Consider the following 15,148-nt stretch of genomic DNA (forward strand, 5'->3'; position numbering starts at 1 on the left):
TATTCAAAGTCTGATTTAATTAATCTTCATTTTCATGTTTTTTTTGATAGACAACGAATCGTTAAGCAGGCCGCTTTAAACACATTTTAGAAGACCAACACAATATCATACTGTCTAAGCAATTTGAAAATAATTAGCTACGTTAACAAAATTCAATACCAGACTGAATTTAAGGAGTCACGCGACGACGTCCAACTGCTGGTTAATTATACTTTTAGCATTTTACTTCTAATTTTAGGAGAATGAAAAAAAAAACACAAATAAAAATATAGATCTAGAGGTACCAATATCGAGTACCATCAATATCACTAGATTTGCTCATTTTTGTCCCCTAAAAATGTCTGTTTTTAAAAATATTTTTTGTTGAATATGCCATTTTAATGTCACATAATAGTTGACCAAACTGGATCGAAAAAGATATACATATTTTTGTGAATTTTATTAAAAATTATTCGTTTCTTTTGTCTTTTTATAAGTGAAATAATTTTTTTTTTATTTATAACTTTATTAAAACTGTAAAATGGCCAATCCAAAGATTTTATTAGTCTTTTTTCATGTTTTGGGGGACAATACATCTTTAACTTAACAATATCCTTTTTGGACAGATTGTCCCATAAGGCTACAAGATGTTCTTTTCAACCAGTTCTTTTTTCTAGCTTTTGCTTTAGCTTCATTCCATGATATCTAGCCTAATCTCTTTCTTTCTCCACCGTGCGTCTCCAGATTGCTTTGTGTCGACTCGAAAACTTACTCGAGAAATGCAATTTTCGATCCCCAGATCAATGGTCTGAGTTGCTATTTCGAATCGGCGAGTCGTCATTGGTCAAATTATTTGCATTACACTTATATACAAACAGAACTGCATATTGATTGCCAGGAAAATCGATATATCGGTGACGTCATAAAAGCTTATTATAGTCATAAGCTCTATCAACACTATCAAACTAGTTTGACAACAAATTGTGATGTGCCCAAATGATTATAGTAGTGATAATCTCAATCATTATAGTGATATGAGATTATCATGTCTATATTTGGGCACATCACCTTTTTTTTGTCACATAAAGTTTGATAGTGTAGGGCGGATATATTAAATAACACGCCCTCTGTCGCTCTCTCTGCATTTTGCCAAGCAATACTTTTTATAACGTTAGTTTACATAAACATCTACAGCTTCATGTTTTATAGCCATGTCAGGTTTTTGTTAAAGAACAACATATGAACGCGCATGTATGTTTATTATATATGTACATATATTATGAAAATACGACTACAATGACTGTTTTTTCGACAACTTTATTTGAACGTTAAATTACGTTTACATTGTAGTTAAGATACCGTTGAAATAAACAATTTCAGTTACCTAGATACAGTGCGTAATCAATAATCATCTCCTTCGATTCACTGCACCAATAACAACAATTAGCAAGAATAAAATATTCTTCTTCTCTCAAATTCTTACCGAACATTATTAAACATAACGTGAGGAAATTTAAGCAATTTGCATGTTATATTGTTTAAACAATTATATCAGTGCCAGACTGAGCACATATCGGACGTATGCCTATCATGATTAAGAAGAATGAATTGAACATCATTGAAGTTGAAAAGCGCTCTTTGCTAAAAATTGATCTTCTTGCACCTGACCCCTGACCAACGTACGCGGTAACTATCAAGGTGTACGTCAAGTGATACAGATACATATTACAGTTTGATACGCGCATGCGCAATACGTGATTTTAACTATGCAGGAACGTGTGGATTATCGGGGTTTTTAGAATAAAAGTGCTTTGGTCTGCTACACTGATAACCATATTTCATTCGAATGATATACAATATTAAGAAAATTATAATTAGTAAAAACAATTATGCAATTACAATTGTAATACATTTTTAGGAATTAAAAATACGAATTATTAAATGTCATTATACGTAAGATAAATAACAATAGCTGTACTGTAAGTATTACAATAATAATAAATATTAAGTATGTACAAAATCTAGCTACAAATATAAATATTCTTAATTGATATAATTCTTATTATTTTTACGCAGAGCCACCAGTGGCCCGGGCATTTTGTAACAAGATTTTATATATGTATGAAACGTCATGCGTGACAAAAAATATTATTTTATTATTATCAGGCCGAATCGCCATTAATAGTACTACACTAGGTCGAAACATTCAAAATATTTAAAAACAATAAAAAATGATTTACTCATTAGAAAACAAAATTGAATTTTGAATAATTTATAGCAATACTTTCTGATACGCAATGCAAACATATTACAATTAAACAATTAAGTATGAATTGAAAATATTTTCTATGTAAATTTCGTTACATTTTCGATTGAATTTAAAAACTATAATAGGACGGAAATCTATAGGCCTAATTACATAATATTTGCGAAAGTTGAATATGACTTAGAATCGGGCCGCTGAAATGTCATGATTTAGCAGCAGTCCTTTTTCATTTTCAAAACTCCATTATACTTCAGGCCACTGTCATCATCTGTTGAAAAGATAGAAATGTGTTAAATAAGCACAGTGGCATAAAACATAATAATCATTATCACAAAAGTACACTCTTGCCAGTTGATTAGTAGATTTCGTATGACGTAGAACTGGTTATTTCGTTCTATTCAATGATCAGCCCATTTTTAACATTTACGGCCCATTTACACTAGGGTGGTAACGATCGACGATAAATAGGTAAACATACATTTTTCTTTAATAAAAGAAATTAGGGTTTTCGTTCTAGAACTATAGGATAATCATTTATGCTGTATTTGATAAAAACATTTTTTTTAAATCTAATCAAATGACGTCATGATTAATAAAAGCAATAAAATCGTTGTATTGTAACGATATTATTGCTCTTACTAATCATGACGTCATTTGATTGGACGTGTGGAAATACTATTGTCATCAAAGGCATCATAGATGATAATTCTATAGTTCTAGGATGAAAACTTTTTAAAATTCTTTTGTTTTAGGTATGAAAAATGCATATTTATCTTTTTCGTCGATCGTTATCGCCTTAGTGTAAATGGGCCTTTAAGATTGTGGCACTTAAAAAAACACACTGTAGTGTAAAGCAAAGATAGGTAGCTCAAGTTTGACCAATCACAAGCGACAGTTCAGATGAGGCGTCAAATTACTCACATTGGACGTACATGACAGTGACACCTTAGTGGGAGCTAAATAATGATATAAACTCACACAGCCAGTTGCCCTCACTAGTTCCAGCCGTCTTGAAGTCCGGCAAACTTTTTGTCAAAGAGTCCCAGGCGTCTTTACTGATAAACACCCACGTTGCGCCTTGATCTTTACTGCGCATGTAACTGCGCATGTCCATGTGAATGCCATAGATAAGTCCTGTGAGCTGGTCAGATCCAATGACATTGTGTAGGTTCATTGGTAGAGCTATTGAAGAATATTTATATTTTTATACATATTATAATGATAATAGTATAGGGATATATTTTTCATTTTGACATAAGAAAAATATTAATATATGCAATGTTCTGTTTATGTGCCTTTTTTTTATATCGAAAAAAGTGAAAAAAAGGAAAGTCATTGTTGTGTGGGCATTAAGCATTCAAGGAAGGATGTATTAACAAAAGAAATGTAGGCACTACGCCTAACCATTCATTGATAGTCGCCTGCAAATCCAAAAATCTCCGGGAGAAAATGTCAGTGTTAGGCCTATTACTTATTGATTTATCAAGTTAGAGATTCCTCTTGCTGTCCATATCGATGTGTATGATGACCCGTGGTAGTTAGGCTCTAAGTATGGAAGGTTTTGATATATCAGCCAGCCTCAGGTCAGTGCTATTCTTGGAGGGACATTACGAAAACAATCCTCATTGTTTTACCTTTCCAGCGTCCATCTGGTGGATTATCTTGTACATAGCACGACGGAACAACCTTGTCTGATAGACGTCTAACTGAAGGGTTACAAGCAAAAATGACGTCGTTATCCGGATTGTCCAACTTCTTAGTAATGACAAAACCCCGGTCATAATAATCTGTTGAAATAATTTTTAAAAATCGATAGATTGTATTGTGTGAAAAATAATTATCTTAAGGGTTGATTCTTCGACAAGTTCCTAAAAGTCACACGGATAAAACCATGTTAAATAGGAACGATTCGTGCTCGGGGATATTCGTTTAGACTAATTTAGATATGTTTTAACATTACTGAGACATGTATTGTAGATTGAGAAGTATTATATATATTTAAGCTCTTACAGTTTTTCTAATGATGCGACGGAACTTCTTGTGCAATATTAGCTATACTATAGAGAATTCTTTTTTTCCAAACTTACCTGGAACTGGGCATTTACTAGGATCACTGACACACACAGTATGTTTTCCGTTTTCACACTTATGAGCACCAGCCACGCAACCATCGCACTGGCTAGATCCCTCGTCATAATGGCAGACGCCTGTCTGAGATTCGGTCCATTTGCTGTACCTCATCACAGCTTCTTTTGCATACCTTAGTACTGAAGTTTCTGAAGAAAAAAAACGTACTAAAACAATGGACAACCTTACTTATTTTGCTGAAACCCTCTTTCTAATAGAAAATTTGTGCGTTTATTTATTACAAAATTGCAGAGGTCTTTTAGTGGTTTCCATGGAGCGGAATCAGTTAAACCCCGTTTCCACATGAACTTTATCGGTGAATTATCGGTTAAGATTATCGGTTAAGGTTTATCGGTTAATGTTTGGCTGCATAAAAACGGTCTTGTGCAGTACGTAATAACCATGGATTTAGCGTACCGCATTCAAAATCTAACATATGATACTCGCATATAGCTGGTAGGATAGCGGTACAGTCCATTATGTCCCAGTCACCAAGATCAGTACTGACATCCCTTGTATCGTAAACATCTACAAAAGCCGCTGCTCCGCAGTCTTCAGTCACACTTGTTCCTGGTCTGTTTGGTAGCCATTTTGTAAAAGACGCCGATGACCCGTTTGTCCACTTGAAAGTATCAGTACCCTAGAACATATACATTGTTGAAGTCATAAGGAGTATAATGAACGGCATGTCATGTGATTAATCATAGACTTGCCCTGTCAAAGTTACGTCCCCTTTCTCGTGTAGTTTAGCATGGCCAGTTCATTACGGCGATTACGAGTGAAACGGGGTCTGATAGCCATACTCACCCCAACGTCTTTCAGCCCAATCCAGTATTTGTATGGCGAGAGTGCTGGAACGAGGTCGCGAAGAAATTGCTGTTCACACGTATCTTCAATCATGACTAATTGCGCATTGTCTGCTTCACAGGCCGCCTTTGCTGCATCCCAAGTTTCTAGCGTGTCGTTGAACACTTTGTAACACGTTTCTTTGTAAGGTGTGTAACCAGACCGACATAAATCTAGAAGTACAGTGTAAGAGTTATAGAGTAATTATAATCAGCCGATTCATGTTTCTAAGAATCATAGACACACTCTTTACAACTTCTCTATGTTACAGGACAAATTGTTGATAGTTTACCGATATCACAATCATAATAAACATAATTCAGATTTGATAAGAATGGCTTAATGTTGTGAAAGAAACATTGTCAATTTTGTAGGTGCCTTATGTTTAAAAACAGCAGTTACAATACGGCACATGCAATCCTCACAACCTGGTGAGATGCGCCTAATATTCATTTGAACATGGTTAGAATATATGCAGACAATGTATAACTCTTTCAGATTAAACTGAACTAAACACTATCGTACACTTACCACCACCACCAACATCTGGTCTGTCCGAATACATAAATTGAAAAGATTTTGTGCAAGAAAGAACTTTAGCGCTATTAACAGTCGAGAACCACAGCAAATCAGCCACGCCAACAAAGCGACGAGTGCCCGAAGCAGTTTTTCTGTTTTTGTCGATTCCTAGGCGTACACGGAAAGTTGGTTTTGCGGCAATCTGAATGGTTCCAAGCTGTGAAATACATGAGAAATGGTACTACGCTTGTCTGATTTCACTTAGAAAACCCCTGTCGACTTACGTCATAAGTCATTAAAACAGAGAAAGTTAAACACACCACCCAGTGAAATAAGGGCTGTAATAATTGTAAACCTTTGATAACAAATCTAAAGACTGAAAAAATCGCACCCAGCCAAGATGGAATTTGTTATCCTGTTGGAGACATACGTTACACTTCATTAATAGGTATATTAATGTATTCTGAACTTGTTACACTGACGGTACTACACTGGCCATTCACCCGTTTCCTAATCTTTCAAAATGTATCAGCGCTGTAGGTAAACACCTAACAGGGCCGTAGCCAGGATTTGTCAAGGGGGGGTTCGGACACTAAGTATTTGGGTCCACTCCCACAACACCCCCCCCCCCCCGGGGGGGGGGGGGGGCCTGGGGCGAAGCGAATTTTGTGGGGGGGTGGGGCCTGAGGCGAAGCGAATTTTGTTAATGACACCCCTAGATGGCCGGAAAAGACACTCTCATGCAGCATGCTACCAATGTGCAAAACGATCGTATTTGGACTCGTGGAATATTTAAAGGACGATAACATTTGTTTCCGTATGTTAGATGCGCGTGCTCTCTGTGCGGAACCGCCGATTGTTTTATCATTTACTAGGTATTTTGTTTTGTTCAATAAGTTCAATGCGAACGTACGTCTAAGAGAAGCCCCGAAAAAAGCACACTGGGTGAAGGCAAATGCAATTCTTATTATAGCTCTATCTATAATATTTATTTACAGCAATTTGTTGAGGAAATTAAATATTCCAATGTAAATAGGTGATATTGATACATTTAAGTACGTATCGGCTGGTGGTCTAGAAAAAAATAATCGGATGCCATAATGTGAACTACAGTACATGATACCATAGAGTGTAAAATATTAATATTCACTATTATACAAATAATGAATGTTTATGAGTGTAATGGTACAAATAATGGCATGAGGTGAATGATGAAAGGTTATATCAACGAGGCAACGCCGAGTTGATGTAACCTTTCATCATTCACCAAATGCCATTATTTGTACCATTACACGAATATTAAACATTCATTATTTGTTTTATATAACATCTAAATAGATTCCTGTCATTTGAATCAAATATAAGGTAGCCCTAGCCAAGAGGCCTACATTTCATTCAGATTGATTAAAACAGTAATATTATAATATTAAATGTTAATGTTATATTTATATGGATTTTATAAACACACCTACTTTAGTGTTAATTATGTCAACAAACAACCAAATAATCCTATACTTAGCAAGGCTAAAACTCCTAGGCTAGGCCCAGCCTAGTAATACTAACAGGCCTAGCTAGGCTTGTAGTAGTACTAGATTGGCTGAAAGGCAAAACTTCGACAGACAATTGGAACTTATCTTGACTAATTATGGTTTTTCCAACGATTCCACGTCTTGTAGGGATGTCCCCATTAAGTAATCAAAATCCTAAAAATGATCTAAAGCTAATTTAAATGCCTTTTTGAATGACATTAGTACATATATATCTCCAAATCGTACACAAAAATCTGCTGCTTTTGCATATCTCGCGGTGGTGTTTACAAACAGAGGCAGGACGACAGGTGGCGCTGTTGTATTTCAATGTAATTTTTGTATTCTAAATTTTTTTTCATCCGCGAAACGTTTTTTTTTTTCGTACACAAATGTTTAAAAAAGTACTATTAAACGATCGTTTAATAGTGCGTACTATTGCACGCCATGTGACCCACAATTGTCCAATCAAATGACAGGAATTTATTTAGGTGTTATATAAAATCCTCTATGATACATTATACTTCATAGCCACACATAAATACTGATGTATGTTGGAAGGCTATATACTTTATGCATGCTGCCTGACTGCCAGTGATGATCTAAACAATTGGTACGCAGTTGTCTGGCGGTGTCCTTTGTACGAATCGTTCGTCCCCCAGCTCGCTGTGAGACGCGTCAATATCATGTTACATGCAGGGACCAAACATTTATTTTTCAGGTTAAAATCGGCAATTCATTTGCAACTCTTAGAAATTTACAGACACGTATCCCTCGAAGTACGCTCATACAGGGAAGAAGGTACTGTATGAGTTATTCCGAACGAGTTTACGAATTTTCAATTTACGAACAACTTTTTGTACTGTGTGGGGCACGTATTTGGAGGATTTTTGGAGATGAGGGTGAGGTATTGGGCATGTCGGGGATGGGGGTTCGCAGTCGGTTAAGGGGGGTTCGCTGTAAAGGGGGGGTTCGCCCGAACCATAAAAACCCCCCCTGGCTACGGGCCTGCCTAACATACTTAAAAGTACTCTTCCAAACATTATTGAATATGGTTGATTGTAGAATAACTTACATTAAATCGAACAGGAGATGGTCCAGGCATGCTTGGGTTTACCGCTGGTGACTGCAACAGCTCTGTGTATTCTGATTCAAGTTTAATATATTGCACATTTTTCGACTTCAATATTGTGAAAGTTACATCTACTGCTTTTCCCGTTGAATCGTCATCGTGCCAAATACTAATCAGTATTATTACATCATCACTGAAAATAACAACCAACAAATACTATTATCGAAATCAAATTAGAGTGGTACCACAATCACTATATCCCAATACTTTATAGGATGTCAAGAGTGATTATGTGAACATCTCTGCCGTACTTTGAGAAAAAGGCTTATCTACAAAGAGCTACTTTTGAGTAATTGACTAAAACGTGTTTTTGTTTTTCATTACAAAAGTTCATGTAATATTTTATTTTCAAATGAATATATTTCAAAGTACATTATTGAAAAATATCTGACATAATATTCAATTATTACTTTTTTATTTGGGGGTCAAATTGCAGATAAAGCCTTTTCCAAATTATTTGTAATTAATAATTGCGAGAAATACTTCGAAAACAGGGCACTTTTGCAGTTTTTTTGTTTGATTTTTTATCAAAATTTACCAAAACATTTAGTAACTTTAGTTGAAATAAATTATAAATGCAATTTAGATTAGGTAATTTGTAAAAAGGCTTTTCTCTTGAAAGTATTAATCTGCCTCATTATATATTCATCATACCGTTATCTGATTTTGTCAAAACGTCAAATGCCAAATGCCGCAACCCAAATGTCAAACGCTTATGTATAAAATTGGTTACATTTAAAAATCTTCAAACATGAACAATGATTGCAAACGATCAAATACGACGAATGCAATTGTTTGCCAATTTCTGATAGTGTTCGCTAGTGTCAACTTGAACCATTCTAATTTATCCTTTTTCATTCATACAATTCTAGAATAATAAGAACTATTACTCTTACATTGCTTGTATCCGATACCAAACTTACCCTTTATAAAAGGAATTAGTTTCGTATGTTATCTTGAACGACATCTTAGGCTTCGGGACTTCATTAATCAGCGTATAAACTGGTACTTCTCCAACCCAGATGTGAGCTCCGTCGCCAATCTGCATTCCAAGTCCTAACCAGTGCTCAGATCCATTGACCACCGCGTCTGTATCGTCTAGGACAATTTCAACCTCTAACGCCAATATGTTATTGGAAGCATCTGGGTCGTTCACTTCAATAAATCCGTCAAACTGTGTCACTGACCAGTCTTTAAGGATGCCGAAATCATCATCGTTAGCAATGTACTGCGTCTGAGGAGCGTAGTAGCAGAACTCTGTCGAATACGTACAGGATAAGGAGTCACTGACATACGAAACGGACACTTTGTTGATACTCCACTGCTCGCTTGTCTTGTTAGTCGTGAAGTTGTATGGTAGTGTGACTTCAATTGTAGGATCAGCGGTACCTTTTGGAAACTCAACAATAAGGTTCATATGCACCTTTTGACCAACGTTAACATAAACATTACCATCTGCAGACTGCTCAGTGATGTTCATCACGAAATGCGGTAGTTTACTGAAAACTGCGTCGGTAGTTCCCTCTGCCGTGACTAAACCGGCGTCATTGATCTCAGCATTAATGGTTACACGTAAAATAGTTCCAGGTTTCACATTGGCTATAAATGATTTCGAAAAAAAATACGTTGAAAAAAACTTTTTAAAAATAAGTAGTTTAAAAAAAAAATTAGAAAATTAATGCAATAAGGGCAAGTTTAAATAAAACTGATCGCTTATTTCGTGGCGTTAGCAACAATCTATATTAATGCTACTAAACTGGTCGCGTAAGTTTACGTATCTCATCCGAAACCGCTGAATGATACGTGTTCGCATTTGGCACACTAATGGGCAAAAAAGAACAGGAAGGAATACTTCGTGTATAACAAAATCAGTGGCCGTAAATAGTTCCGAATTTTATTCTTGACAGTTTGTTTTTCTTTTTTTAATAATTTGTCAGAGTAACTTTCATCCATGCGCTTTTAATATACTTACTCATCCCATGCGAATTAGTATATAACCACATATTAAGGCAGAAAAAGAACACGGTTACTGCTAGTGATACGGTAATATCTGCACTTAAATGGTGGCGACACCAATCTGTTTGAGTTTTGAGTAGAGTGTCAACATTTATTGTGGTTTATTTAAGTAAAAAAAAACCGATTTCAGTAATACCATTAACAGTAGAATTGATGGTCCCTTCAAATTGAATGTCAGATAAAAAGTAATCATTATTACTAAAAGACAAAGTAATGTCTGATGCGGAGACTCGGATGACCGTGAAGTCGCTCTAAAAAATACAATGAATCCGTAACAACATCTCATAGCAAATCTTACTTAAAAACAAAACACAATAGATCGGTCAAATGAAGAAGAAACCCAGCAATAGGTAAATATCTTAAGCAGTAATGTAAATAGAATCTCCGAGATTAAAGTCGGATGTTCTGCTTCATTTTTTCCGCACGCCCAATTATATTATAGAGAAAAGACCTATATCTATGGTTTGACATACCATTACATTAAGTTATATTTAATTATTTCACTGCTAAAATCACACGTCACACTTATTTTGTTATGATCACAGCATTACTCAAAATTAACCAATACCGTATATTAGGAAAATATAAAAAAGAACCATACCGTCATGGTTGGGTCGGTGTCTCCGTTTCCTGTTAAAGTCCATATAAAAGAATCTGCAGACAGGTCGAACTGAAAAAGATGTTTACTATAATTACCAGCCGATTACAGATGATGTATCTATATTTTCCCAGTATCATAGGAATAGTTGGTAATACAAAATTACATGTGTTTCACATGTTTCTCCTGGTCATATCATAATCAAATATTCCTCTGATACTTGGAAACTATATCTGGAAGATACAGCACTGAGAATCGGGTAATAATTACACCCAACCGGTATTTAGTACTATATACATTATGTTCCGCGTGTGTTATTTCTTGGATAAACTAACGTATACGTATAGGCCTATGTATCCATGTCGACACACGACACATGAATTCGTAGCTTGTTTCATTAGGCCAAATTCATTTTACGTCCGTCGGTAGGACAGGCATGTGATCCGTTGTTCTCAGTAGGCTTACGGTGGATTTTATCGTCTGGCCAACATTTTTTTAGTTCTTTGTTGCTTTAATTAACATTTTTTTCTCTTGTTAATAGTTTATGTTTATGATAACTCATAACCTACCAGTGTCACTGATGAAATATGATATAGAAATGTATTTTCAACAATTAAATCTCAAAGGTATAGTTAACGTGTAAAATTCAATCCATGCAAAATGCACAGAAAATCCGGCTCACGCGCGGCTAACGTCACACTACCCGCACACATTGTGACGTATGCAAATTTCACCCATTATATGCGACTACGGAGTTTTTCCCATTCTACTTATTCCATAACTCATTATACCATTCATATGCATTCTCAACTGAGAATCATCGACGCACAGGTCAACAAATGTGCAAATTTGGGAACACTAATAATCGTTATTTCCGATGCTGTAAGTGCATGCAAGTATTGCATGAATACAGTACCACCAAAAAACAACGAAATGGAAACCATTACGGCCAAATAAACACCCTATAGCCGCCGACTTAAATTAAGAATAACCAAAAATATATATATATGCCTAGACATTTGATGAAATATAAATTATTGGCATGGTCAGAAACACTGTGTATACTATGTGTGTATCTTTTTAGTTAATTACCTCCATATTCTCTGCTGTAAGGGTGACGTTAAAGACTGTTCCTAATGTCAATCCAGTAGTGTTCACCAAGAGGTCCGTCATCACTTCATCTCCAATTCCGTAATAGGTCGAATCTTTTACGGTTGCGCTCGCATCCATAATGGGAACTGAAAGTATACGTTGCCGGTAAAAATATACAATTAGATAATAATAAGAATTATGCAAATAATTTATCTTTATTCGTTGAAAAATTGACTACACTATAATTAACGAGGCATAATTGACCAATAAAATTGCAGGTGTATTATAAATTTATCTATACGATGGTCTGCTGTTAGATTATTTCAATTATTTGTAATCAATTACATTTTATAGCGTTTTTTGATAGTTAAATGCCTCATCTAAAGGATGATATTGATTCATTCCATGATGATGATGGGAGCTGAAAGTATAAGTTGCCGATATCAATAAACAATTAGATAGATTAGATTAGATAACAATAAAATTAAGAACAATTATTATACAAATAATTAATGTTTATTCGTTGGAAAACTGACTGCATTATTTAACGAGGCATAATTGACCAATAAAATTGCAAGAATACAATCAGGTGTATTATAAATGTATCTATACGATGGTCTGCTATCAGATTATTTAATTATTTATCAATTACATTTATATCGTTTTTTAATAGTTAAATGCCTCATCTAAAGGATAATGATTAATTTTGTTTGCATAATTATTTCGTTGTGTCCAACCTAATAGTTTGTTGGCAATAATGTGTAAATACAGTTGTTTAAATCTGAATCAGATTGTTTTAAACAATTATTCATTATTAATTTAAAGCTTGGTTCCCATTAGAAAAATACATCCTCTCGTTGTCTTTCATTTTTTGGCACAATCCATTACTACAGAATGGGGAAGCTCCGGTAAATTTATTCACAATCGCCTCTATTTTGGGTTTATCATTGAAAAGCAAAACGAAACAATCTGCGCGCAATGCATGCCGGTATTTAATGCTAGCCGCTTAAATTAATATATTCGACTTTTTTTCAGATTTCTACCAGTTTATAAACCAAAAATGATCGCAATATAGGCCCATTTAGGGTTCATTTTTACCAAAAATAATGTAGTCTGTGATTTTAAAATAAACCATACACAATATATAATAGGGAATGCGTCTTTTATCAAAATGTACTCGATGGAACTCTTGTTCGCCCAAAAATTAAACAACTTTCGTCCAATAATATTATAATGAGGTTAATAGATCTTTTATTTCTATCAGCTCATAGTTAAATATGTTACTCTCCAATCCTCACATATGCTTTTGAATCACAACACGGAAATATTTCGTCGATTTAAAATTATTTCGGGAACTGAGTGAACATCGCGTCCAATTTCGTCTTACATTGTTTTGTTCTATAAGTGTTTTTATTAGTACATTTTACTAAAAATAGGCTTGTAGACCACAAATATACTTTACACTATTAACTAGGCCTATACTGAAATAGAAATATAAAGCAACGCTAATGCAATGTGTGCCATTTGCATCTTTAACTACAATTTGAGTTAGCAATTTCATTTGAATATTAAAATAGAATATTTACTTGTTAAAATATATAATCCGCGTGGGTTATTAAGTCGACTATCGCTACTTTCCATTGATGACACTCCAGTTGTTCCATCAACTCTATATACACCACCGTGCCTGTCTGTCCAGTACAGATAGCTTCCATAGATATCAATCCTCCACGGGCGATTCAGCCCAGTTATAATCGTTCTTCTGTTAGTTCCGTCGAGGTTAGCTTCCTCAATTAACCTACTGCTGGAATCACACCAATACATCTTTCCATCTTGAGAATAATGAAATACGAAAATGAGAGAGAGAGAGACGTATACGATTGAATACTGTACTTGAATACGCCTATTCAGTTTTAACAAGTTGAGACTCGATCTCGGTACCACCGAGCCATACACAACTGACTAAAACCTCCGTGTATTTACTATGCAGTAACCACTTTGGTGCAGATTGCAAATTATAACTTTTTACTATGATGAAATCTTTAAAAATAAAAAAAAATGATGCACTGTCAAACTATATACTATTAAATGTAATATATAAACATTTTAAGGAAGAAAGTTTGTTATTTCGGCCTATGAAAATGTCATAATTTGTTTGATTGTCGAAATTATTTAAAAAAAATGTAATATGCAATTAGTGATGACTTAATCAACTTTTGTTCTCTTAATTTCATAATAAATCATACATTATTATGATACACTAAGAAAATGAAATGCAAAATAGGTGTTCCCGAGCATTGACGATTAATTTTAAAATTTAGCATATTTTCACCATTTTGTTAACTTACACGTACGTGCGTAGCCTGTCACTTGTATAACGTAATTTCGAGTTGAAAAGTGAATAAAAATGATGATATTATTAAAGAATGGTTGTAAAACAGAAATCGTGCCAAAAGAGTGCATATTAACATTTACCGCGCAGTGCGCGTGCAAAAATCTGCGCACTCATGGCAATTTTTTAAACGCTTAAAATTGTATGAAACGTACTCTTATTTCATCGAAAATAAATTGTGAAAATTTAAGCTCGCGTACGCATGCGTTACATGCGCTACGCACGTAATTGTATTGCCATATGATGATTAATGCCCTGAAATTTATGAGTACCAAATTTTATTTAATTGTGATTCATGCTGGTGAAGATATGATTACAAACGTGATTTCGTTAAATCGTGAGTAGACTGCGTAATTTTTGATTGCGCACCGTGAAAACATAACCACATCCTTTCCTGGCCATAAGGAATATACTGTGAAAAATTGACTTAGCTAAATGAAAGTGATATCAAGACAAAGCCATATACAAGTTAGTGTTTACCGACCGACCGACCGACATAGTGAACTGTAGAATCGCGTTGCACGCGACTAAAAAAGAAACTTCATCAACAAAAAAATGATGTTAAAATGTACTTAGAAGGGATTAGTTGGTACCAATAGTTTCACTTATAAAGAATATATTGTGTAACATCCATAGCACTTATCAACCACCGCCA

The 15,148-nt window shown here is 34.8% G+C and overlaps 1 protein-coding gene across 1 annotated transcript; it reads right to left on the reverse strand.

Annotated features, from left to right (window-relative positions):
• Positions 1-2,251: 2,251 nt before the first annotated feature.
• Positions 2,252-12,239, reverse strand: LOC144856082 (uncharacterized). The gene is made up of 11 exons (XM_078714054.1): positions 12,102-12,239; positions 10,548-10,662; positions 9,319-9,994; positions 8,339-8,528; positions 5,750-5,954; positions 5,180-5,391; positions 4,790-5,012; positions 4,333-4,521; positions 3,880-4,032; positions 3,224-3,427; positions 2,252-2,513 (listed from the first exon to the last, which is right to left on the reverse strand). Exons 1-11 carry the CDS (start codon positions 12,237-12,239, stop codon positions 2,455-2,457), a joined length of 2,364 nt encoding a protein of 787 aa, XP_078570180.1. The 3' UTR covers positions 2,252-2,454.
• Between the last annotated feature and the right edge of the window lie 2,909 nt (positions 12,240-15,148).

The sequence above is a fragment of the Antedon bifida genome, chromosome 11, assembly GCF_963402885.1.
Source record: "Antedon bifida chromosome 11, ecAntBifi1.1, whole genome shotgun sequence".
Lineage (NCBI taxonomy): Eukaryota > Metazoa > Echinodermata > Crinoidea > Comatulida > Antedonidae > Antedon > Antedon bifida.